Source organism: Vulpes lagopus, chromosome 11 (genome assembly GCF_018345385.1).
Source record: "Vulpes lagopus strain Blue_001 chromosome 11, ASM1834538v1, whole genome shotgun sequence".
Lineage (NCBI taxonomy): Eukaryota > Metazoa > Chordata > Mammalia > Carnivora > Canidae > Vulpes > Vulpes lagopus.
The window spans coordinates 105,592,528-105,619,636 of record NC_054834.1 but is presented as its reverse complement, the minus strand read 5'-3'; the positions used below and the strand labels follow the sequence as shown (position 1 = coordinate 105,619,636).

Here is a 27,109-nt window from a genome sequence, read left to right as displayed (position 1 = left end):
AAATATAAACATCTTGGTTTATTTTAAATCAAAGCTCTCAGTTTAAAATGAAAAAAGACACATTAAAAGTTGGCAATTGCATAAATATTTTGAAATATACAACTGTAATCAAATGATAATTTTATACAACCGTACAATTTCAGAGCTCATTAATAATTGAGTATAACTTATAATCTTGCAAAAGTTTTATTATTTATTATAAATTTGCTAATGTTTTAATTTTCAGTTAAGCCTACACCAGAAGGATCTCCAATCAACCTCAAGGACTTCTACTAGATTCATCTTCTAAAGTAGCACTTTCATCACAAAACTTTTGCCTTAAAAATATGCAATAACTCACTACCTACAGAAAAACCTAAATGCCTTGGCCTCCACAAAATAGTTCCAACCTTACTTTTTCAATATTCCCCTAAAGAGTATCTACCCTAGTTCATGAGATATAAATGCAGTTTTGTTTTCTTTTATTCAGGTCATTTCTTTCTGAAATTTCTAACACTGTTCTCTCTTTGCTTATCCTTCAACAACTACCAATTAATGAGTACTGACTGCTACATCGCCAAAAGGCCAAGCTAAATGCTTTACAACATGTTCATTTTATTTCAGAGGCACTATTATACTAAGACCATACATTTCTGAGAAGCAGAGATTATTCCTTCATCTTTGGAGTAGTAATAATGAGTCAAACAAAAATATTTTTACAGCACTTAAATATGCACCAAGCAGGGGTGCCTGGGTGGCTCAGTTGGTTAAGCATCAGACCTTTAATTTCAACTCAGGTTATGATCTTAGAGTCATGAGATTGAGCCCCTCATCGGGCTCCATACTAGGCACAGAACCTGTTTGGGATTCGCTCCTTCCCTCTCCCTCTGTCCCTCCCCACACTAGCTTATGCCCCCGCCCTCCCAAAACACACTAAGAATATTCTAGGTTATTGAAGAGACAGTAGTGAACAAGTTAGGCTAAAATAAACAAAAACCCCACCTATCTCTAATACAACTTAGATTCTAATGGAAGACAGACAAACAAGTGAATAAAGTATGTTAGAAAACAGAAGCTCCTACAGAAAAATAAACAGATAAAGCAGAGAAGGGAGACAGAAGGACAGAAGTGTGTGTATATGTATATGTATATACATAGAAGGGCTAAATGAAAAAAATATTTCACTGAGATGCCATTAATACAAAACCCTGATAGAAATAGAAGTCAGAGCATGCCAATATCTGAAGAAGTAAACGTTAACTGGAGAAAAAAATCTTGTACAAAGGCCCTAAGAAAGGATATGACTGGTGTTTGATGAACAGTAAGAAAACCAGTATTTGCACGGTAAGGAGGGGCATTTGAGGTGAAAACAAGTATAGTAGCACAGAGGTAACTAGAAGTCAGATCATGAAAAAAACCTTTGTAAACCACTGTAAATAAAGCCTCTGGCTTTCACCTCAAATGAGTTGAGAAGCCAAAGGAAAACTGTGAGCAAAAGTGCCACAACAGGACAAAAATTTTGAAATAATGAACAGCAGCAATTTATTTAGAGTACTTATTATACCATTTTTACATGTACAATTTTATTTTTTTTAAAGATTTTATTTATTTATTCATGAGAGACAGAGACAGGTAGAAACACAGGCAGAGGGAGAAGCAGGCTTCATGCAGGGAGCCCAATGTGGGACTCGATCCCAGGACCCCAGGATCACGACCTGAGCCAAAGGCGTCTAGACGCTCAACCACTGAGCCACCCAAGTGCCCCAATTTTATTTAATTCTAACAATCTTATAAGATAGGTCCTGTTAGTAACTCCACTTAACAAATTAGGAAACAGGGAATGTTAATGTCTAGAAGGGCAGCTGGAATTCCAATCTACATGATCCAAATTCAAAATATAAGCTCTTAGGAAGTAGCCTAGTTAACACTTGTATTTACTCCAGCAGCGGTTTATAAAAGTGTGCACTAGAGACCAAGAGCTCCCTATGACCCCTCTCATAAGATCTGCCAAGTCGTAATTATTTTCATAGTCATTTAAGGTTTCATTTGCCTTTACACTCTCACTCTCTCATGAGTGTACGGTGGACCTTTCCAGAGGATACCTGGTGTGATACAATCAACTGAGATTGAATACAGAAGCAGATAGGAGATTTCAGCTATTATTTTAGGCCAAACATCGAAATCTGAAAAGCACAAAGCAATGTCACTCTTCTCATAAGAATCTTTTCTTGTAGAAAAATATTTTATTTAAAGAAAAAGGTTACTTAGGTTTATATGAAACAAATTACTTTTAGATGAATTAATACATACTGCAAAATATTGTTTTAATTTCTAATGCAGCAAATAAACATCAATAGCTATAATCCAAAAGCTCTTTGGGCTTCAATTTCTAAGTATATTAAGGACCCAAGGGGCCCCTGAGTGGCTGTCAGTTGAGAATCCTACTCTTGATTTCAGCTCAGGTCACGATCTCAGAGTGGTGGGATGCAGTCCTGAGTCAGGCTCTGAGCTTAGCAGGAGTGGGCTTGAGGGTTCTCTCCTCCCCCCTCTCCCCCCACACCCTATCTGATAGTAGAAATAAGTAAATCTTATTTAATAGGGGTATAAAGGGGATCCCTGGGTGGCGCAGCGGTTTGGTGCCTGCCTTTGGCCCAGGGCGCGATCCTGGAGACCCGGGATCGAATCCCATGTCGGGCTCCTGGTGCATGGAGCCTGCTTCTCCCTCTGCCTGTGTCTCTGCCTCTCTCTCTCTCTGTGTGTGACTATCATAAATAAATAAATAAATAAATAAATAAATAAATAAATAAATAAACAAACAAACAAACAAATAAATAAATAAATAAATAAATAAATTTAAAAAAAAATAATAGGGGTATAAAGGACCCTGAAACTAAGAAGTCTGAGAACAAGTGTTCTACAGGGCCTTGTACATGATTCACAATCCATGTGCTAACTTCTAGAGGCTCTCTGCTCAGTACATTCTGTGTATCCACTGCCTAGTCATTTGTCCTGAATGCCCAACGGAGTTGAAAATCAACCTAAAATCATTTCAAAGTGTTTGTAGTCAAATGGAGCTTTCAAAGTATGCTCTTTTTTTTTTAAGATTTTATTTATTTATTCATGAGAGACATAGAGAGAGAGAGGCAGAGACACAGGCAGAGGGAGAAGCAGGCTCCATGCAGGGAGCCTGATGTGGGACTCAATCCCGGGTCTCCAGGATCACGCCCTGGGCCGAAGGCAGGCGCTAAACCGCTGAGCCACGGGGACCCCCTCAAGGTATGCTCTTAAAACACATAAAAGAGGAGGGACAAAGTTACTGTGTTAAGTTTCATAAAAGGCCATATACTCTATTATCCTGATCGGAGTTTTACAATGCACATAAAAAATTCTCAAAGATTATCCAATAAAGAAAGATTTATTTGTAACTTTATTCAACCCAATATCTCCTATACTTTAATGACATTTTACCTTCATAAAACACATATTTTGGTAAATGGTGATTGTGGGTTGAGTATATCCTAAATACCTTAAAAATGTTGATTAATGGGAGAACTTACACGAATGTTATTAGGAAATGAATAATAAAGCTATTCAAATCCAAAGCTGAGATACAAAAAGGGTAACTGAGTTTTCCTATTTATAAATACAGAATGATTTTCTCCGAACCACACAGAAAGTTCTCTTAACAAACATATTCAATGACCAGTCACAGTGACACACTGTTAATCCACAACAAAGTAGTACTGGAGAGTCAAGTTATTCTCCAGATATACCACTCAAAATGTCAAAATAAATTTTAAAAAGAAAAATCCTAAACAGCCCCCCAAAATTTATTTGGGGATATTATTATTTTATTTTAGATCCTCATGTTCCAATTGCTAGTGAATTACAAAAAAAGTATGAAAATATCTTTAATGTACGGGGGGAGAATGAAGTACAGCATCTTGCTTTTAGGAAGGCAACATGTGATCCTGGCAGGAGCCCAGAACAAGACTGGACTGAATAGCAGAAGGCTAGTGTTGCTACCCCTGGACCAATCATTGATCTTGGTAGAGAGCATCATGGGAAGATGAGAGGAAAGACAGTAAATGGGTTTGTAGTTAGTTCACACTGTACTTCTATTATTTACTGTCACAACTAGAGGGAATTACTGAACCTCACTTCCTAAATATTACAACAACAAAAATAAAAACAGTAACAGTATAATGATAATTGCTAGCAAGTATATATCCTATATATTCAAGGTGCTGTTACAGGTTCTTTTGCATGCATTCATTTTTAATCCTAAAAGAAATTCTATAAGATAGAACCTACCTTCCACATTTTACATATGAGGAACACAAAACACAACTGTATATAAAACACCTATCCAACATAGTTGAAGATTAACTGAAAGAGCATGTTTAATAGATTCAATAAATGTTAGTTTCCATTTTATGAGGCCAGTATTATTCTGATGCGAAAGCTGGATTAAAATCAGATGATCAACAGATGTAGAAAAAGCTTTTGACAAAAATGTAACATCTTCTCATGATAAAAATGTTCAAATGGATACTTCAACATAATAAAGGCCATATTTGTCAAGTCTACATTTCACATATTCAATGGTGAAAGGTAGAAAGTTTTTCCTCTAAAATAAGGAAGAAAGAAGGGTGCCCACTTATCACTCCTTTTGACATACTACTGCAAGTCCTCGCCAGAGCAACCAAGCAAGAAAAAAATAAAAAATAAAACGCATCTAAATTGGAAAGAAGGCTGCAAAACTGTTGTTGCATATAAAATGATCTCATACATGGAAAATCTCCAAGACGCCACTAAAAAACTTTTAGAATTAATGGATTCAGTAAAGTTGCAGGATACATAATCACACAGAAATCAGTTGCATTTCTACACACTAATAACAAAATTAAAAATATGTAAGACAATCCTCTTTAAAATATCATGCAAGAACAATACATAGGAATAAATTTAACTAAGGAGGTGAAAGAGTTTTATACTGAAAACCACAATACTTTGATGAAATAAACTGTACAGACACAAATGGAAAGATATCCCAGGGTCATAAACAGGAAGAATTAATATTGTTAAAATCCATACTTATCAAAGCCATCTACAAAATCATCAGCAAGATGAAAAAGGCAACACATGGAATGGGAGAAAATATTTGCAAACATTTATCTGATAGAGGTTACTCTCCAAAATATATAAGGAACTCCTACAACTCAACAGAAAAAAAAATTTTTTTTTAAGCAGAGGAACCTAGTAACATTTTTCCAAGGAAGACATATAGTCAACAGAGACCAAAAATGGTGCTTAAAATCACTAACCATCAGGGAAATGCAAATCAAAACCACAGAGATATCATCTCATACCTTTTAGAAAGGCTATCTTCAGAAAGATAAGAGCTAGGATTTGAAGAAAAGGAAAACCTTGTATTCCTTTTCAAATATAAATGGTACAAATATAAATTGGTACAGCCACTATGGAAAACTGTATGGAAGCTTCTCAAAAATTACAAATAGCACTATCATATGATCCAGCAATCCCCACTTCTGGGTATATATCCAAAGAAAATGCAAACAGGATCTTGAAATTGCACTCCCATGCTCCTGGCAGCATTACTCACAACAGCCAAGATATGGAAACAATCAAAGTGTCCCTCATTGGATGAATGGATAAAGAAGGGGTGACACATAAATGGATGTTTTTCAGGCATGAGAAGGGGGAAATCCCACTATTTGCAAAACAAAGATAGATCCTGAGGACATAATGTTAAGAAAAAGAAGTCAGACAAAGAAAAGACAAATACTCCATGATCTCACCTTTATGTGGAATGTAAAAAAAGCCCAACTCAGAGAAAGAAAGAGTAAAGGTTACTATGGCCTGGGGGCTGTAGAATATGGAGAGATGTTAGTCAAAGGATACAAACTTCTAGTCATAATACTAGAAAGATCTTGGGAGGTAAAGAACACCACAGCGGTTATTATTAATGATACTGTATTATATACTTGGAAGAAAGTTAACTCCATGATCACTTTGTAATATGTGTGCCAAATAAACACAGTGCACACCTTAAACCTACACAATGTTTTATGTCAACTATATCTTGAACTTATAATACATGTTTCCCTTAGTTACTATATCCATAAGACTCACTCCAATTGGTTACTCCAATAATCAAAAGGAACAGTGGTAGATAAGAACAAAAGTTAACTGTTTAAACAATATAGAACGAACTTCAATATAAATGATGTACTTGGTACAATTATTCTTTTACACTGAAGGAAAAAATATACTCAGAGTCAAGTCTAAAAAAAGACTTCCAGGAATAATGTCTAACTCTTGCTTCCAAATGGCACCAAACCAAAACTATACCCTCAACAGGATCAAAAGTTAAAGGTATCAATTAATTAAAAACTATAGTGTAACTATATTCTAACCAGAGGAAAAAATATGGTCACTTAAAGATCTGAAAATTCTTAACTCTTTAGTACACCATACAACTTGAATCCACACACTTCACTTGGACTCAAGTTTAGAAACCTACAATTAATCTAATTTAACCTAATTTAACCATTAAAGTAATGCAGCCTTTCCTTCAGAAAAAAAAACTATGTTTCAGATCACTTCAGATCTATAAGGATCATTAAAGTACCTATTTAATTCAGAACACTATCTTAGACACTACTAGAAAACAAGGAAAGATGCTCAAGACTGCTTATGTTCAGTCGTCAAGTCACCAGGTTAATAAGAAACAGCTCAGCAGCCAGAAAGCTTGAAAAATATTCAAATATTTTTTAAAAAAGCAATCAAGCAAGTGAAGATATGCAATCGTTATTAACTCTAGAGAAAACAAAAAAGCATACAAGAAGGAAATGGAATCTCAGTATATATTACATGGGTCAGTCTCATAGACTTACCTTTTAAACCCAAATTCATCCTTACAAAAAAGACAATACAATTTATTGGGGAAAAAAAAAATCAAACTATATACATGATATATAATACATTTAACAATTATTCTTTTTCTCAACATCACAGATGCATTTAATAAGTACAACACATTTTTAAAATCAGGATGATTTAAAATGAACATGCTACTTTGACAACTGTCTGCTTACCAGCTAACTTATCAACTATCCCCTTTAGGAAATATGCAAAAGCACACAAAAAATACCTTTAAATAAATTTAGTTTTTACTACAAAGACACGCCTTTAACATACAAAAGTTAGTAAATGGTATTTTAGTATAAAATCTGAAGCCAATTCCAATTTTTTATGTTGTATATTGCCATTAAAAAAGGTTCAATTTACTTATGCTACATCATGTAATAACCTTCAAGCAAGAAATTAAATGAAGGCTCAAAATGAGACAACCATTATGACCTTTAAAAATAAAACAAATCAAAATTAAGTCTCAAACGAATAAGCAATCTAATTTTTGCCCCGTCAACTACTCTGAAAAACATAATTACTTATACATAATCTAAAACTATTTACATAACTTTAGCATAATTGCCCCCCACCTTGTTAATGTTTAATTGCTCCACTGATTTTTACTTCCTTTCAATCAGACTTCTGGTACCCACATGCTAAGCTCTGTAAAATGAAAATAAAGTACACCTATCAAACCACATCAAATTGGACTGTAATGTGTCTCCCTTGGTAAATCACTATTCAAACACTCTTCATAAGATCAAATTAAAGCAGAGGGCAAAAGACCTTATTACTCTTTATGAAATGTCTTCAATTAAAGAACAGATTCAATTACTCAAAATAGGCCACTAACATAAATGAAAAAAAAAGAGACAGAGTGGTAAATTTTAAACAGATGCATGGCATATGAAAGGTGGGAAATAGAGGTTCCTGGTAGTGTTGTTCCCTTCTACCATGAAACAATGTAGCACAATGTAAAGTAAAGAATTTAGCCTCAGCCCAAAGAAAGGTCTGGCCTTTGTTCAGGTTCTCAGGAGGTAACCTCAAAACCCTAGGAATTCCCAGGGAGACAGGAGTATTTGTGTTATTCATGGCTTGTCCCACAAGTGCACTTGACAGTTTATGCTAACAAGGTGGCTCACGGTGGGGGCAGGTCACAACATAAAGACCAACCATGTGATTCTGGTTGGAGCTTTGAGCCACATGCTGTCATCCCACCTCTCAGCAGAGGAAGGGACTGGAAACTGATTTTAGCCACTAGGTCATCATCTTTACGTAAAGAGACTCCAATAAAAACTATGGACATGAAGACTTCCGTGAGCTTCCCTGATTGGCAATATTGCATGTATAAGCACCATACATCAACGCTGGGAGGGTAACACATCATGGAAGCTTCGTGTTTGGAACTCTCTTAGACATCACCCTATGCATCTTTGGCTCTAATTTATACTGTTTTGCTATAATAAAACTATAACTTTAAGCACTTTCAGGGGGTTCTGAATCTTTCTAGTGAATTATCAAACCTTAGAGTAGGTTTGGGAAATCCCTGTATTTGTAGCCACTTGGTCTGAAGTTGCGGGCAACTTTGGGGACCTCCAAATTTGCAACTGGCATCTAAATCCTGGCATATTAATCTGAATGTTTCTTCAGACTTTTCTGATTAATAAACTCATTGTACTCCAAGAGTACATTGAACAATGGATATAACAATACCCAAACATAGTGAATACCTGTATTCATCTCTAAGCCCTCTCAGACACCCCAATGACAGTCATTCTAGGAAGTCTCAGGTTTTGAGAACATGGGAACTGTGGAAGGTGTGAAAGAGGATGCTGGCTGAAATCAAGGAAAAAATTTTTTAAGGTGCATATAATAAGGAATGAGATGGCAGGCCTTTCTTCATCTTAAGTAACCAGATGACCACCCGTCAGCCACTCCACCCCTAAGAGACCAAGAATTTAGTTAGTATCCGAGGAAAAAGGAACCTAACTGGCTCAGGATCCAGTGAGTCCAACCACAGTAGAGAACTATACAGAAACTGATAAAGTGAAAGTCTTGCATATTGAAAAGGAGACTTCTCCCTTTTCTATATTAAGAATACCTGCTTAGACATAAAGGCTGAATGTAAAGAACTCTTCTTTGGGAAAATTTTAATTCAAAGAAAAAGAGACCTACATAAACTGAAATCAGAGATTTTCCCAACAAAAATCTAGCTGATTGTCCATTCCTCTTACAGTAAAGCCCAGTAAGAGACAAAACATCAATTTCCACTTTCCAGCCAATGTTGATCCACATACACAGATTCTAAGTAGTTTTAGTGTCTCATTGAACTAAATATGTCCCCACCAAGAAAGAAAGAACACTTAAAAAAGAGAAAGGAGGAAAAAAGTAAGAACCAGAAGGAAATAGTATGAACAGGAATAACACACCAACATTAATCTCACTGGTAAGATATCTTACCCATAAAACAAGAAAAGGATACTATGTTTTAAAGTACATTTAGAGAATAAAAATTAAAAACGGGAAAATAAAAAATTATTACAAGAGTTGGAAACTGAGACTGAAGACATGTCCCACCAAGTAGAATACATACATAAAAGACCCCATAAGAGAGAAAAAGTAGAACATAAGAAATCTCTTAAGTGCTCACAAACAAAAGGAATTCCAGAAACAGGAAACAAACAAACAAACAAAAAAAAACAGAAGAATAATTACCAAACAAATACAGGGAAATTTCCCAGAACTGTAGGTTAAGTGCTTTGATTTAAAGGATCTGTAAATCAATTCCCCCGGAAAACAAATGAAAAAATCCCACATCAAAGCACAGTTGTGAAATTGAGTATACTAACCATAGAGCGATCTTAAATTTTTCGAAACATACAAAAGCCTAAGAAATCATCACAAGTGACTTCCACGAAACACTAGAAGCTTGTAGACAATGGAATGATGCCTCCAAAATTCTGAACCCAGCCAAATCAGCATCCAATGTGAAGACAGGGGGGAAAAAAAAAAGCATTTCAGATATGAAGTCTTAAATTTCATTTCCTTCACAAGCTTTCTTAGAACGCCACTCAAATATGTTCCTCACCAAAATGAGCAAATAAACTAAGAAAGAAGAAAGCATATCATCTAGGAAAAATAGCTCAAGTCTAGAAACTTGCTAAGGCAAGTTCTAGGATGATAGCTGTATACCATGCTGAAACAGCAAACCGCCAAAAGAGAGGCTAAGAGAGAGAAGGTCTCAGTTTAAAGCAAAACAAAACAGTATCTGAAACGGTCTTTGAGCATTTTTTAAAAGACAGATATGTATCTTAGCAACAACATTTGCTTAAAATAAAGGTAGCAGATGGCACAGAGAAAATCAAATAGAAAAAAAAACAATTATTAACTTAATGAGAAATACAAATTTTAGAGAAAGGATAAATTATACTATTTGGTTCAGCATAAAAAAGTGTTTATATAGTCAGAAACACTGACAAAAGGAGTAAAGTCTGACATACTTATATTCAGATAATGTGGGGGATGGGATGTAAGACAGATTATCTCCAATTGCCTTAAGATAAATTACCAATACTGAAAACTGAAAATCAGTTAACATACATAATCATATATGGCTGACTGAGTAATGGACCTCCAACATGACTACATCTCAATACCTGCAGCCTGTGAATATTTACCTAATATGGCAAAAGGGACTCTTCTGCAGATGTGATTAACAATCTTGAAATGGGGAGATTATCCAAGATTATTCAGACAGGCCCCCAATATATCCACTAGTGCCCTTACAAAAGGAAGAAGGAGGAAGATTTTAACTACAGAGGGGATGTGATGATGGAAACAGATTGGAGAGATACACTTTGAAGATGAAAGGGGCCACAAATCAAAGAATACAGCTAGAAACCAGGAAAAAAAAAAAAAAGAAAGAAAGAAAAGGATTCTTTCTCCCTAGAACCTCCAGAAGAAACCGGCCCTATGAACACTTTGACTCTAGCCTTTCTGGACTTCTGACTTCTAGAACTGTTTGAAAATAAATCTGAATTATTTTAAGCCACTAAATTTGTGGTTATTTGTTACAGGACCAATAGGAAACTAATACACCATCTCAATTAGATAAATGGAGGTAAATTCCAAAAGGAATAGCTCTAAGATCTGGACTGATTGGTTCTGGAGGAATAAAGCTAAAGAATGCTACACTTTTGGTTCTGGAGGAATAAAGCTAAAGAATGCTACATTTCATTGATTTTCTAAAACTATCTCCTTTTATGATTTTGACTAAAAATATAAAATATTATCCCCACCAAAACTAGATACCACCCCATGATCCTATGGTTAGTCCGGCATGAGATTATATAAATTTTGGTGACTAATTTTTAAAAAATATGGTAGGGAGAAAATGGTCTCCCAAAGATGCCTAGGTCCTAATATCCAGAAACTGAGTACATAATATTACATGATAAAAAGAAATATGGGATGTAGATGAAATTCAGACTGCTAATCATCTGATTTTAAATGAGAAGACTGTTCTGGATTAACCTAGTAGGTCCACATAATCACAAGATTCCATATATGGGGAAGGAAAAGAGTGATATAAGAAAGGCCCAAGTGGCTAGTACAGGATTCACAGATGGTAGGGAACCATGAACCAAGGAATATGGACAACTCTAGAAGCCGGAAGAGAGAGAGAGAAAAAAAGATTTACCCCTAGAACCCCCAGAAAAGAATATAGGCCTAAAAAATGCCTTGATTTTAGACACATTCTTCTGACTTCTAGAATCTTAATAAATTTGAGTTGTTTCACACCATAAATCTGCAATAATTTGATTGCAGCATCTGAAATTAATGCAATCTAGAATAAGGTTATTGTTTACTAAAATTATTTTTTTAAAAAAACTATGTCATGCCAAGTTGCACACAAATATTCCATACTTTTTTTGGCACTGGGATGTCACTGCCTCAAAACACAACATATATATTGGCTTTCTGTGTCTCCTGTAACAAATTACCACATACTGGGTGGCTTAAAACAACAGAAATTTATTCTTTCACCATTCTGGAGGCCAGAAGTCCAAGATAAATCAAATTTTCAAAAGGGTCAAATGTATGCCAAAGGCACGAAGAGAAAACCCATTGCTTGCCTCTCTTACCTTCTGGTTACTGCTGGCATGTTTTGGTGTTGACTGGCTCTTAGTGCCAATACTCTAATCTTTGCCTCAGTCTTCACATCATCTTATCCTCTGCAGGTCTCTCAGGTCTGTGTCAAATCTCTCTCCTGAATGTTCAGGACACTAATAATTGGATTCAGGACTAGTGAGGTAATTATCAGGATTATCTTCTCCCCATCTTTCTCTCTCCTTAACTCCCTAGCTTTCCTTGGGAGCTCCTCCTCTCATGATCTTAACTACTTGTTTTAACCACAGAGGTTCTGGGGATTAGGACACAGACATGTCATTTTGTGGCCACCATTCAACTCACTACAACTTACATCCATCAATCCATTCAGTCAACAAAATTTACTGAGGTCCCTTTATAACCAGCTCTGTGATGGGCAAATAATGAGAGAAAAAAAGGGGGGGGGGCGGATTTCTGTCCTGAAGGAGTTCATAATCCAGTAATGGAGAAAGACAGGAGCTGAGCAGAAGGAGCCATACAGGAGCACATACAAGGAGCTACTAACCCTATAACCCTTTTCAGTAAAAGGTCCCTCACAGATAAACTAGCCCTTTCCTTTCCCTTCTGGGAACACTATCAGAACTCGGGAGTCCCTAGCATCAACAAAAGCAGTCAGAAGTGCTATAGTCTGCATATCATACTTACTCTGTTAACCATATGCTAAAATAAGGGCTCTCACATTCAAATTGTAGATAGATAAAACTGGTAAGCATCTGAGAAGACAACTGATAGATGTGGGAAAGAACTTCCCAAAAAAATTTTAAGAAAAAACTTAAAAGAGTATAAAAAGCAGAGGAACATTTAAATAGTAGCAGAAGAAAACTGAAGAGTAAGGATGGGGAAATAGGGCAAACATATATTCAGGGCAATAATATCCCATGGTTGAAAAGTGTTTCTGAAATTCTCTAGAGTTTCCACTTTGTCAAGATTTCCCTGCATCAGAAATAAGATTTTTCAAAAGATTTTAACATTAGCTATGAAATAAAAACAAACTCCTTATTGGAAACAAAGACCTAAGCATAAAATAAGTCACATCATCAAGTCCCATGACATCGCTTTATAAAAGCTGCCAATCTCAGAAGTTAAAAATTACAAATTATATACAGAAGTTTCCATTTATTTAACACTATAGGAGCTTAAAAAATAGCTCTAAGTAAAAATTTTATGTTTCCCTTCAATTTTCTCAAGTCAACTCCTTTTCCCAATTCTTGTCTATTACTGACCATGTATGATAGATCCTCAGGCTCATCACATATTTTCAAAAACACTTCTTTACCACTTCTACTCCATTTAGACTTTGTATACATAAATTCTTTAACCTCAAAGTAGAAGCAGCAGTGGCTCCCAGTGGCCAATTTATGATACATGTATTTTCCTCCTACCATGGTTCTTGTATTTTCACATATAATTTCTAAAAATACAAGAACCTCCTAGAAGTTAAACTATTAGAAAAAAATGACAAAGGATGTTTAATTAACTTTAATTATATGCTCTTTCACTTGACAATAGTAAGACTACTATGTTTGCTCTTCAAACATTAAAAGACCCTTTGAAGAATAAAATACACTACTTAACATTATGTGTTTTTGCATTTTCAACGTCCCTGGAATCATTTACTGACTCAATAACTGACTCAGCAACTAGTCAAATAACAACACTGTCATCTACCTATTTCTATGATCAGATCAAGTTTTAAAAGATTAAAACTAATTCCCCCAGAACATTCCACCAAACATATGTAACTGAAACGGAAGTAACAAATCTAGAATTTTCACTACGATTAAGATGGCAAACAGAAATCTAAAGATACCTCCTCAAAGTTTCTGTCCCCTGATTTGACTGGCAATTCAAACACTAACCCAGGTACTGCTGAGATGGGACTTTGCAAAAGAATTAAGGTTATTAATTAGCTAGGCCTTAAAATAAGGAATTACCCTGGGTTATTCCAGGGGACCCAGAGTAATCAAATGAGCCCTTAATAGCAAAGGCCAGATATGTCAGAAATACAACAGAAGGAGGAGGTCAGAGAGACTCAAAGTATAAAAAAGATGTTGATCTGCTATAGTTGTCTTTGAAGATTGAAAGGGAGCCACAAGGCCAAAGAATAAGAGCAGCCTCTAGAAGCTGAGAAACACCCCCAGGGCACAGCTAGCAAAGAAACAGGGATCTCACTCCTACTTTCACATGGAAGCAAATTCAGCCAAAACCTGAATGAGCATGGAAGTGGATTCACCCCAGAACCTCAAGAACAGAATACAGCCCTGCTAACACCTGAGCTCTAAAGCAAAGAAACAATCTGTGCCCAGACATCTGATCTATAGAAACCGTAATAAATTTCTTTTGTTTAAAATCTTAAAAAAAAGAAAAGAGGAGGGCACCTGGCTGCCTCAATTGGTAGAGCAGGAGACTCTTGATCTCGCAGTTTTGCACCCTTCACCGGGTACAGAGATTACTTAAAAAGTAATCTGTGCCTCCATGTCTCTCATGAATGAATAAATAAAATCTTTAAAAAGAAAAATAAAATAAAAGGGACTATGAGGACACTGCCTAATGAATATTCAGACTGCTTGAAACTGCCTGGAAGATCAAAAGATCTAACCTGTCATTGGATACTGCTTTTGTTACCCATTCTGATCATCTCTGCCTTTTGCTGGAGTGTTCAGTACATTTCATTTTATAACAATTGTAGATTTGGTTCATTTTATTTTATTTATTTACATCCTTATTTTTAAGACTTTATTTATTCATGAGAGACACAGAGACAGATGCAGAGACACGGGCAGAGGGAGAAGCAGGCTCCCCATGGGGAGCCGGACGTGGGACTTGATCCCGGGACTCCAGGATCACTCCCTGAGCCAAAGGCAGATGCTCAACCACTGAGCCACCCAGGTGCCCGATTTGGTTCATTTTAAATCTATTGTCTTGCTATTGCTTCTTTGGTTCCATCTTGTTGCTATTCCTCGTTTTCTCCTTTCCTACTCTGCTTTGCCCCTCATTTGGATTAACGCAGTAGTAGCCTTTTACCTGGTCTCCTTGCTTCTACCCCATCCCTCACCCCAAAGTCTACAATCACTACAGCAGCAGTTTCATCCTATTTGTTTTCCACCTTTTCTGGGTAAAGATCAGTTGATATAATGACATACAAGTCCCCGTACTAAGGGTCCCCCGTTATCATTCTGACCTCATTTCCTGTTTTACCCCTCACTCGCACCATTTCACACTAGTCTCCTTGAACACCCCAGACAGACACACTCCCACTTCAGTGCCTTTGTACTTGCTATTTCCTCTTTTTAGAACACTTTCCCTACTTCCCTTACTTAGTTCAGGTTTCTGAACAAATGTTACTTTTCCTCTATCCTTCTATAGGAAGCAGAGTAATTGGTCCCCAGAGATGTTCATGTCCTTAGTCCCAGAACCTGGGAAGAAGTCATGTAACATGGGAAAGGAGAATTAAGATTGCAGATGGAGTTAAGGCTGCTAATTAGCTGACCTTAAAATAAGGAGATTATCCCAGATTATCCAGTAGAGTCCAATGTACTCACAAGGGAATTTAAGAGGGGGACAGAGATGTGGTTACAGAAGAAATGACCAGAGACGCAAAGCTGCCAGTTTTGAAGATGTGGAAGGCGATCACAAGCAAAGAAACGTGCGAGGCCTCTAGAAGATGGAAAAGGCAAGTGAACAGATTGTCCCCCAAAGCCTCCAAAAACTAAACACAGCTCTCCAATGCCTTGATTTCAGCCCACTGAGATCCATTTCAGACTTCTCACCTCTAGATCTGCTTTTTAAGCCATTTTTAAAATTGTGGTAATTTATTATGGCAACAAACAGAAAACGAATATACTACCTTACCTAAAATCATAAGCCCTGACACCCACTACTTACCCTCTTTGCTTAGTTTTTCTCCATAAAATGCATTATTTTCTAACAAACTTTGTAATTTAATTATTTTATTTATAAATGTAAATTCTGTAAATAAATGCAAGCTCCACAGAGGTAAGGGTTATCTATTTTGTTCAGTTTCCCAGGGTCTGGTACATGGTTATGTGTTCATGTATTTGTTGAGTGAACATGTGACAGGCGATATGAATATGTAAGAAGAGTGTGCTAATGATGAAGCGGATAGTGATAAAAATACCATTAAAGAAAAACTACAGAGGATCCCTAGGTGGCTCGGCGGTTTAGCACCCGCCTTTGGCCCAGGGCACAATCCTGGAGACCCTGGATCGAGTCCCACGTCAGGCTCCCGGCATGGAGCCTGCTTCTCCATCTGCCTGTGTCTCTGCCTCTCTCTCTCTCTCTCTCTGTCTATCATGAATAAATAAATAAAATATTTTAAAAATAATAAAATTAAATTAAAAAATAAAGAAAAACTACATATAATCAGTGAATGTAGTTAATGACATTTAGATCTATAGGTATGCATTAACTTCTTTCAAAACACCTTTATTGCTCAGTCTCTGTATTCCTTTTCTTCCCAATTGCAATACCCCCTTTTTAAATCACAGGTTTTAGTAACTCAGGAGACACTATTAAGTATATATTTTTGGGGGGCACCTGGGTGGCCAACTCTTGATTTTGGTTTAGGTAATGATCTCAGGGTCGTGGTATTGAGACCTGGGACAGGCTACATGCTCAGCAAGGAGTCTGCTTGAGATATTCTCTCTCCCTTTTCCTCTGTCCCTCTCCGCCACTCACATGTGCACTCTCCAATAAATATTTTTTTTCCAATAAATAATATTTTTAAAGTATGTATTTTTTCAAAAACTCAGTATTTTGAGAATATCACATCCTACCTATAAAATCAGGGAAAAACCTCAATATACAAAGTATTTCCTGCCCAAATGAAGTTACTAACATTTGAGAAAGTCTCCAAGTTTGAAACGTAAAAGAAAAAATTTTGGCAATTATCAAGGAGATTAGTCTTTAATGTTAAATGGCATTATTTACCTGCTCCAGGAGTAGGAGTAGTTGTCATAACTCCAACAAGAGGACTCTGCATCACTGAAATGTTTGGCTACATGAAAACAGAATAGAATGTTAAAGTAAAAACACAAAGTTAGAACTTCTAACCATAATGTAAACGCAGTGAGTGTTGGAAGGTTTCATTCATTAGACAACTGCATGCTGGGAGGTACTACAGAGGCCTCTAATTAGTTCACAATCTAAGAGTACTCCAACTTTTCCCACGGAGCAGTATTAATCTAAAATATGCTGGACCCTTTAGCATATTCTTTAAAATAAGACACATCATGGGGCAGCCCGGGTGGCTCAGCGGTTTAGCGCCGCCTTCAGCCAAGGGCGTGATCCTAGAGTCCTGGGATCAAGTCCTACGTTGGGTTCCCTGCATGGAGCCTGCTTCTCCCTCTGCCTGTGTCTCTGCCTCTCTCTCTCTGTGTCTCTCATGAATAAATAAAATCTTTAAAAAAACAAATAAAATAAGACACAGAGAAATACACTATTTCTAGTAGAAAGTAACTTGCTATTAGGTTTTAATCCCTAACGTACACAGTATTTGAAATAACAGCACGTGGTTCTTCAGATCACCAAGCTCACACAGAAAAATAGAAAGATGACAGGCCTATTTGTAAACAGACATTTACAAACCATGAAAAAATAGTCAAATCAATCTACATAATAAAAGAGAGCGTATCTCTGCCTCTACAAGTAGAAAGTTATAGAGCAAGAAAATTATCCATACGAATCCCTTTAAATGTGAGAAAACTAAAGATTAAACAGAAGTCCTTCTATAAACAAAGACAACAATATCTAATCAAGAATAAGAACAGACTCTTTCTCTAGAAATAAATAGATTTTTTTCTGCAACGTCCTCAATTAAGGAAATATAAAATTTGGCTATTATCCAGCAACCAGAACAAAATGTTGAAATTATGTTAAGAGAATACAAAATACATTATATTGTTCAATTCTTAATGCCAGTTTCTTTCATGATTAGAAAGAGGCCTCAGGGAGCAAAACTAGTTTAGGCTTTACTAATATTCTTACCAACATTTAAGTCAAAAACATTCTCTACAAATTATGACAGAAGACTTTTAAATATTTTGAACACACCAGTAACTGTAAACTACCTTTGTTTTCATTGATCATCAGAGAAGTAATGAAAACTAGCATGAATTTATAAGCCAGTGGTTCTCATACCAAACTAAACAACAGATATACTTGTCATTCTTTAGAAAAATATCCCAGGCCAGAATATTCTGATTTGTTAGAATGCCACTGTCCAAATATAACACAAACAATATAAGGAATTTTAAATTTCATAGTAGACACATTAAGAAAATAAAAACAAGTAGTTTATTTAATCTAGTACAAACAAATTATCATCATTTTCAATATGTAATTAACAAAAAAAGCAAATGAGGTAGTTCACTTTCTAAGTCTTCAAAATCTGGTGTGTATTTTTTAAGTTTTTATTTATTTATTCACCAGAGACACAGAGAAAGGGGTAGAGACACAGGCAGAGGGAGAAACGATGCAGGGAGCCCAATGTGGGACTCGATCCCAGACTCTGGGATCACGCCCTGAGCCGAAAGCAGACGCCCAACTGCTGAGCCACCCAGGCGTCCTGGGTGTGTATTTAACACTTAAGTATATCTCAGTTTAGTACAGGAAGAGCCACATTTCAAATGTCAATAGCCACAGTTGGCTAGTGGCTACTGTGCTGGAGAGTGTAGCAGTTATAAAAGTATTGGAAAGAGAGGTCATGTGTTCAACCCAATGTATTACTTTTGCTTTAACAAGTAGGCCTAAAAAAAAAAAAAAAAAAAAGTAGACCTAGTATGCTACATTTTCCCAAACCAAACAGAAAAAATGTCTTTATTCAAAGAACTTATCAGTTTATCTGACACACAGTTTGAAGTCCTGCTAAGCACAAAAGTGACAGAAGACTTGCAACTATATAGGCGAATTAAACTTCGTTGCCTATAAAGAAAAACCCATACTACCTTTCAACTAACCACAGTAGTGTTAATGCGGCATGGCAGTTACAAACGCTGGCTCTAGACTGAAGACTGCCTGGGTTTAAACCGTAGCTCCACTACACTAGTTGCCTTAATCTTAAAAATTACCTAAGCTTTCTGTGTCCTAGTTTCCTCAATGATAAAATTAAGCTCATAAGAGCTACTTTGAAAATTCACCATGAGGAGCAACTGAAATAAAACCAGAACCTATAAAACCACAGAATTACTGATATGAGAAAATAATCTGGTGTTCTATTACATTAAGTACATTTCATGATAAACACAATCGAGGGGCAGCCCGGGTGGCTCAGCGGTTTAGTGCCGCCTTCAGCCCAGGGCCTGATCCTGGAGACCAAGGGATCGAGTCCCACATCAGGCTACCTGCATGGAGCCTGCTTCTCTCTCTCTGCGCCTCTCTCTCTGTGTGTGTGTATGTGTGTGTGTGTGTGTCTCTGATGAATAAATACAATCTTAAAAAAAAAAATAAGATAAAATAAAATAAATAAACACAATCGAAGTAGATCCTATGATAAATGTCCTTAATGCTTATCCTGTACAACACAGTTCCACTAAAGCAAGCCTCAGTAAAACATTGATCTTCACTGTGCATCCACATAAAAAAACAAGAAATTATTGTGGGTCATATACATGAATGTGTATGTCACCTGTCTTCTTGAAGTTAAAGGTGTTGATCCAAGTCCTGGGCTGGAAATATCATCATATATACTTCTAACTGGTGGAGCTCCACTTTTATCTTTATGAGCTGGTACAACTGGTTGTGGTGGTGATCCACCTACAATGTATAAAAAATACAGTCAGATGAGAAAACAAAGAAATTTTCCACCTTTCTTTTTTCTTTTCTTCCACCTTCCTGATAAGATTCTTTTTCATTTATATTCCTAATATGTTGATTTAAACTCTTGTTTCCTAGGGCTTCTCAAATTTCAATACACTTAAAAATCACCTGGGGATCCTGTCAAAAATTCAGATTCTGATTCAGAACATGTGAAGTGAAGCCTGAGATTGTGAATTTCTAACAAATTCCCAGTTATGCCAATGCTGGTGATTCAGACTCCATGTAAATGAAAGGTTTCAGAATAAGAAAACAGAAATTTTAGTTTTTAACAAATACATGTCGTTTTTGCTTTCTCTACAAAATCCTTAACATTTCAATACAAAACTTAATCCTATTTTTCACTTGATAGTAGGTAAACAGTTCCAGCTTGTATAAAACTTGAATCAATATAATCCCCTAATGTGGAAATTGACTGTCGGGATCCCTGGGTGGCGCAGCAGTTTGGCGCCTGCCTTTGGCCCAGGGCGCGATCCTGGAGACCCGGGATCGAATCCCACGTCGGGCTCCCGGTGCATGGAGCCTGCTTCTCCCTCTGCCTGTGTCTCTGCCTCTCTCTCTCTCTGTGTCTCTGTGTGTCTCTCCCTCTGTCTCTGTGTGTGTGACTATCATAAATAATAAATAAAAATAAAAAAAAAAGAAATTGACTGTCAAAATTAAACAGGTATCATTCATGTTTCACACAACAGAAGCATATTTAAGTACATAATAAACATATAAGAAAAGAATCAACTCTTGGGGACATAAAGATGTCTTTATAAGTCAGAGAACCAGCAATGCCAAATAGTAAAACAGTCCAGATTCTCTGTTATGACTTATCCTCTGAACTTAAATAGTATAGCCTAGGCTATTTGGAGGGTAGGCCGTAAAACAAGACTGATCTGCTCTGTCACTTATTAACAAGTAGACTTAAGCAATTCTTTATTGCATTTAGCCTCAGTTTCCTATTTTGAAAATCAGGGATATTACTATCTATCCCTTATGATTGACAAAAGAATTAAAGTAACATATAAAATGCTTAGCATATTGCCTGGCTGATATGTACTTAATATATAGTAGCTAAAATAAAAACACACTTGAAATATACATTTGACCCTTGAATGACACAAGTATGAACTGTACAGGTCCACCTATACACAAATTTTTTACAGTACAGTACTATAAATCTTTTTTTTTTTTTTTTTAATTTTGAGAGCGAGAAAGCAAGAACAGAACAGGAGCAGAGGGCGAGGGGCAAAGGGAGAGGAAGAAGCAGACTCCCCAGTGAGCAGGGAGCCTGATGCAGGACCCCATCCCAGGAACCCAGGATCATGACCTGAGCCAAAGGCAGACGTTTAACCGACTGAACCACAAAGGCGCCCCATCCTTATGATATTTTTTAAAGATTAATTTATTTTAGAAATAGAGAGCGAAAGAGCGTACAAGCAGGGCAAGGGGCAGAAGGGAAAGAGAGAGAATCTTCAAGCAGACTCCCCACTGAGCACGGAGCCCAATGTGGTGCTCAATCCTAGGACCATGAGATTATGATTGAGCAGAAAGTAAGAGTCAGCGGCCAACCAACTGAGCCACACAGGTGCCCCCATCTTCCTTATTATTTTCTTTTTTTTCTTTTTTTATTTTCTTTTTTTATAAGGTTTTACTTATTTATTCATGAGAGACACAGAGAGAGAGGCAGAGACACAGGCAGAGGGAGAAGCAGGCTCCACATGGGGAGCCGGATGTGGGACTTGATCCCGGGACTCCAGGATCACGCCCTGAGCTGAAGGCAGATGCTCAACCACTGAGCCACCCAGGTGCCCCTCATAATTTTCTTAATAACATTTTCTTCTCTTTAGCTTTACTTTACTGTAAGGATAGTTTATAACATATATAACATACAAAGTATGTGTCAGAAAACTAATTTATGTTACCAGTAAGGTTTCCAGTCAATAGTAGGCTATTCGTAGTTAAGTTTTTGGGGAGTCAAAATTATATAAGAATTTTTCAGGTGTCCAGGGGGTCAGTACTTCTAACCCCTGCATTGTCTGAAGGTCAACTGTATAGAAAACAAAAGCTATCCAGAATAATGTTAAGTCAATTATATCAAATATAATTTTACCCTCCCTGATCAATCTTAAAATAATAAACCACTTTAAACCAAGTAATACTTTAAGAACAATCAAATTAAGAAGTTTTCCATTTAATCCCTTAAAAGGATTTTAGCTCACATTTGGAATTCAATCATTTTTGCAGCTAATTTTTACTTCTTGTAGTCAAAATTTCACTTATCTTTAATATTCTGTGCTGATCATTGCAAACTCTGTAAAAAACTGCCCCATAGTTTGTAGAGTAAGTCCTTTCATTAAACAAGGTGAAACTCTTAATTCACTATGGCTAGAAGTAGAACTCATATCTACAAATTTCAAATTATACTTCTGATTGTTACAAATGGCAAGGTCTCATCTTTTTTTATAGCTAATAGTCCATTGTGTACATGTCCTACACATTCTTTATTCATTCATCTATAAAGTCCTAGAAGGTACTGTGCTAAGTGAAAGAAGTCAGAGAAAGACAAATACCATGATTTCACATGTATGTGGAATCTAGAAAACCAACTAAAATAACAAAACAAACCAGACTCTCGGATATACAGAATGAACTGGTGATGGCCAGAGGGAAGATAAGTGGGAGGATGGGCAAAATAAAGGGGATTATGAGGTACAAGGTGCTAGTTATAAAATAAGCAAGCCATGGAGATGAAAAGTACAGCATAGGGAATATAGTCAATAGTACTGTAATAATGTATGGTGACAGCTGGGGACTACACCTTCCATGGTGAGCACTGAGTAACACACAGAATTGTCAAGTCAATACACTGTACACTGAAACTAATATAGCACTGTAGGTTGATTATATTTCAATAAAAAAAACAAGTTACAGTTATTTTGACTGAATGTTTGCTATTATATTTATGTTATTTAAATGCATTAAGTTATTCAGTTGAAGTTATATGACAATATTTCTTCCCCAGTCCTCCACACTTTAACATCTCTGATATGGACAATTTATAAAATATGGTATCTTGGCACTGTATCATGTTTAGTGCTTTTCTTTCTTGGTGCTACTTAAGATAACAGTGAGTTTATAACCAAGGGCATCCTAAATTGGATGGAATGCAATACACATAGTTTTAATGTATGGTTCTTGGAATTAAAATAGCATATACTACATATACCTGTACTCCAAGAGTCTAAAAATTAGAGGCACTGTTTTTTTTTAATTGATAATGTGTTGAAAAGGGTGAATTACTCTTTTTTAAAACTCTAATACACATATTAATTAATAGTACTATGAAATTATTTTAAGCAGTTTACCTACCTGCAAGTAAAGGTGATCTCATTTCCATTACTCCTACCGACGGGCCACTGATTGATCGAGGTTGTGGAGTTACTGGAGCTGGCAAATCCCCCATTAGAAATCCAGGTAAGAACTGGGCATTAACCCCTGGCTTCGGAGATGTCGGTGACCCTAGCATCATTGGTTCAGATCCTAAATGAATCAAAAGATAAAAGGACTTTAATGTTACAATATCTAAAAGATGTAGGAATCTAGCATAAATAATTTTGAGAATTTAATCAAAACTTACATATTACAGAAGCATAGTTGAATTTATTACTTAAAAAAACAATAAAAATTTCTATAAAAATGTGAAAGCACTTTTAATAATATTAATCTGACAGTTGTTCTGTTTACATTATTTTACAGATTTAAGAATCAACATTTATGGGATCCCTGGGTGGCGCAGCGGTTTAGCGCCTGCCTTTGGCCCAGGGCGCGATCCTGGAGACCCGGGATCGAATCCCACGTCAGGCTCCCGGTGCATGGAGCCTGCTTCTCCCTCTGCCTGTGTCTCTGCCTCTCTCTCTCTCTGTGACTATCATAAATAAATAAAAATTAAAAAAAAAAAGAATCAACATTTATGTATAAATGGAAAAATTTTGGATCTTAAAAAAATTCTTACTATAATCAGAATATCATCTTTCCATTTCTGGGTCAGCTTCTACTATGCAACAACCAAAACAAGTGCAAGGTGCTTGACACAAAGTCTTAGCATATCAAACATAATAGGTTCAGCTTGCCGTATGTACCATTTTTTTCTTTCCCATAAACAAAAACCGTAAAAATTTTTGTAATAAGAGTAAAATCATGCACACTCATCATTGCATGTATATGAAATAACAGTAATGATTAGCATCCCAACTAAGAAATATATTGAAAAATTTGGAAAGTTTATTTTTTGGATCACTTTTTTAAATCATTTTAAAGTTAGGAATACTCAACAAAAGTCTCCCCAACATAAAACCAATTTAAAGAGAGCTGATACTTCACAATCATGAATTCAAAATTAATTTTCACAATTTACAGGGCATTATTCCCATTATGAAGATAAGGAGGCTATAACGTACTCTAATTTCACAGCAAAACAGCACAGTAAGGAAAACATGGATCCTGGAGTTAGAGACCCGGGTTCAAGTCTCTAGGCAAAATGGGCACAATCAAAGAGCCCAGTCACAGAGCTTTGCTTAGGATTGCAGCCAAGAAAGCACTGACCCCGTACCTAATATACAGTAAGTGCTCAACAAACATTAGTTATTATTTTTATTCTAAGGGTATCCTAGAATAGCAAAAACTGAGTCACTAAAATGTAAATGTAGAGCTTGCAATTTCTGCTTAAGATAATTTAAATTTTCAACTTTGTGACAAGGCTGAATGTAACTCAGGGCACTCAGAAAGGTCAAACGTTTGATGTATCATCTATAATGGTTAACTATCCTTGACCTCTACGCAGCCTCAAAAATCTGTTTCTTGCTATCCAAATGCTGTCTATTATTTATCCTTCCTCATTAATGGAGACACAGATATTAGCGTTGCCAATGCAAGTGTATAAAAGAGGAAAAAGGCAAAGCAATCCAGGAAAAAAATAAAGCAAATGTTGAAATACGGTGTGAAAAACTATAACTACATTGTGGTTATTTTAAAGTGCCATATTACTTACTATGTTACTATTACATATTTCCAAAGATCATAGGCACCAAAAGTCTAAACAAAAGAATATTCTGAACAGACCCTAAGAGACCTGTGGCAGTAAACACAAAGTTTTAGGTACGACCGACCAACTACCTCATTCTCCCGTCCCCACAAAACACAAACCAAACCAAAGACCATATGGCAACTGTAAGAATCAAGTCCATAAAAGTTCTGATCTACACTGTGACACACAGAAAGCACCAGAGTGGAGGGCACAAAGGGTCTTAATGCACCTGCTACCAACCACCCTTCAGCCTACATTCCACTCGGGGAGCTGAACAACGGATCCTGCGGGTCTTAAACTCCATTTCCTGGTCTGTACACCTAAGATGCTGAGTCCTCTGTCCTACTCAGCTAGCACCATTTGCCGAAGAAACCCTTAAGTTTTAAGACGGTGTTGGTGCTGGGAAAGTCATTTACTCTTCACCTGGGATCCCTGCACTAGGTGGACCTGAGCAATCAGTATCAGCCAATGTCAGACTGCTAAGCAGGCGATAAACAGGAACAAGTTCATTCACATTCGCAGGCCCAAGAGGCATAGACTCCAAAATGTTCTGCTAAGTCTAAAACTTTGGAACTGGAAAGGGACGGTCTTCCGTTCTCGAAAACCTACAGAATTCCCTAGACCAACATCTGTGTAGGTAAGTGTACAGGTAGCAGAGCAGCTGCCGAACGTCATGCACCTATGAATACACTGCAAGTTATTCTTGGAAAGAAGCATTTTGCACAAAGCATGGCAAGCACTAAACACCTTTTAAGTCCTAAAAAACAAAACAAAACAAAACATTGTACAAACACACACTGTGCTTTTCTTTCAGAATGCCGTAGCCTCCTTTTCCAAGGCGGCTATAGGACAGCAGACAGCCCTCAGCTCTAAACACGCACACGGTTCTCCCAAGTGCCGAAAGGCACCAACGAAAAAGGAAGTCAAGGAAGTGGACATCCTGGTCACTTGATAAGTCGGGATTTTTTTTGCTGTTGTTTACTTTTTTGTTTTGCTTTTCTGTTTTCCCAACGACAAAACACTTTCACCAGGGCTGTGGCTGATGCGAGATAGAGACCTCCGAGGAAAAGTCACTTCCCTAAGATAAAGGCGGGAAAACGGGGCTGGACAGGGACAAAATCCAAAAGCCAGCATCTCCGTGGCTACCAGCAAAGGGTTAAAGGTCAAAGGTCGCGCAGCTCCAGTTCCCATCAATAACGGCTTCCTTTTGCAAAAAGGCCTGGGGACAAGACAGGCCACCCATCCTGCAGGAACTAAAGGCCAGGTGGGGGGTGGGGGGGGAGCCTGGAGAGGGGAGGAGGAACGGGGGGGCGGGGGGGGGGAAATGGGAGAGGGGAGAGGGGAGGGGGTAGGGGGGAGCCGGGAGGGAGGAGGGAACGGGGAGGGGAGCGGGAAGGGGGGAGCCGGGAGGGGGAAGCGGGGAGGAGGAAGCGGGGAGGGGGGGAGCCGGGACGGGGGAGCGGGAAGGGGGGGAGCGGGGAGGGGGGAGGGGGGAGGAGGGAAGGGGAAGCGGGGAGAGGAGGGGCCAGGGGGAGGGAAGGGGGAGGAGCAGTCCGCGCCTCCAGGGCGCCGCCCACCCACGTGGACGCGCCCCCCGCCCCTGCCCCCCCGCGCCTCTGCCCCCCGCGCCCCTGCCCCCGCCGCCCAGCCCCCCCGCGCCGCCCCCCGCCCGCCCCGCACCGCACCGCGCCGCGCCGCGCCGGCCCCGGGGGAGGCTCAGGGAGGCGCGGCCGGAGCGCGGGTCCGCCGCCGCCAGCCGTCCCGCCCGCCTCGCAGCCAGCGCCCAGCCGCCCGGGGCCGCCCTCCCGGCGCGGAGCTCGGGGACCGCTGGGAGCTCGGGGGCCGACAGGGGCTCGTCGCCGCCACGCGAACTAGCGAAGGGCCTGACGGCTCCGGGAGCTCGGGCGCGGGCCGCGGGGCCGCCGGCGAAGAGCAGCAGCCCACACTCACCCGGCGCGGGCGCCTGGGCTTCCACCGCAAAGGCCGCCATGGCAGCGGCCACTCCGCCGGGCCCCGGGCCTTCACGATTTTCAAAAATGGCGGAAACTCTCCCCACGGGTAAGGGCGCGCTGCGCGCGAGGTTGCGTCACTTCCGGACCTGCGCCGTGCGCGCGCTGTGGG

The 27,109-nt window shown here is 38.1% G+C and overlaps 1 protein-coding gene across 1 annotated transcript in view; it reads right to left on the bottom strand.

The window, feature by feature from the left end:
- The window catches only part of NUP35 (nucleoporin 35), a 35,250-nt gene extending 8,184 nt beyond the window's left edge, over positions 1-27,066 (bottom strand). The window contains exons 1-4 of the mRNA XM_041722622.1: positions 26,939-27,066; positions 23,275-23,445; positions 19,730-19,857; positions 17,035-17,101 (exon numbers count right to left, since the gene is read on the bottom strand). Of these exons, the coding sequence (XP_041578556.1) occupies positions 17,035-17,101; positions 19,730-19,857; positions 23,275-23,445; positions 26,939-26,978 (406 nt within the window). The 5' untranslated portion in view covers positions 26,979-27,066. The remainder of the gene's footprint in view (positions 1-17,034; positions 17,102-19,729; positions 19,858-23,274; positions 23,446-26,938) is intronic.
- Between the last annotated feature and the right edge of the window lie 43 nt (positions 27,067-27,109).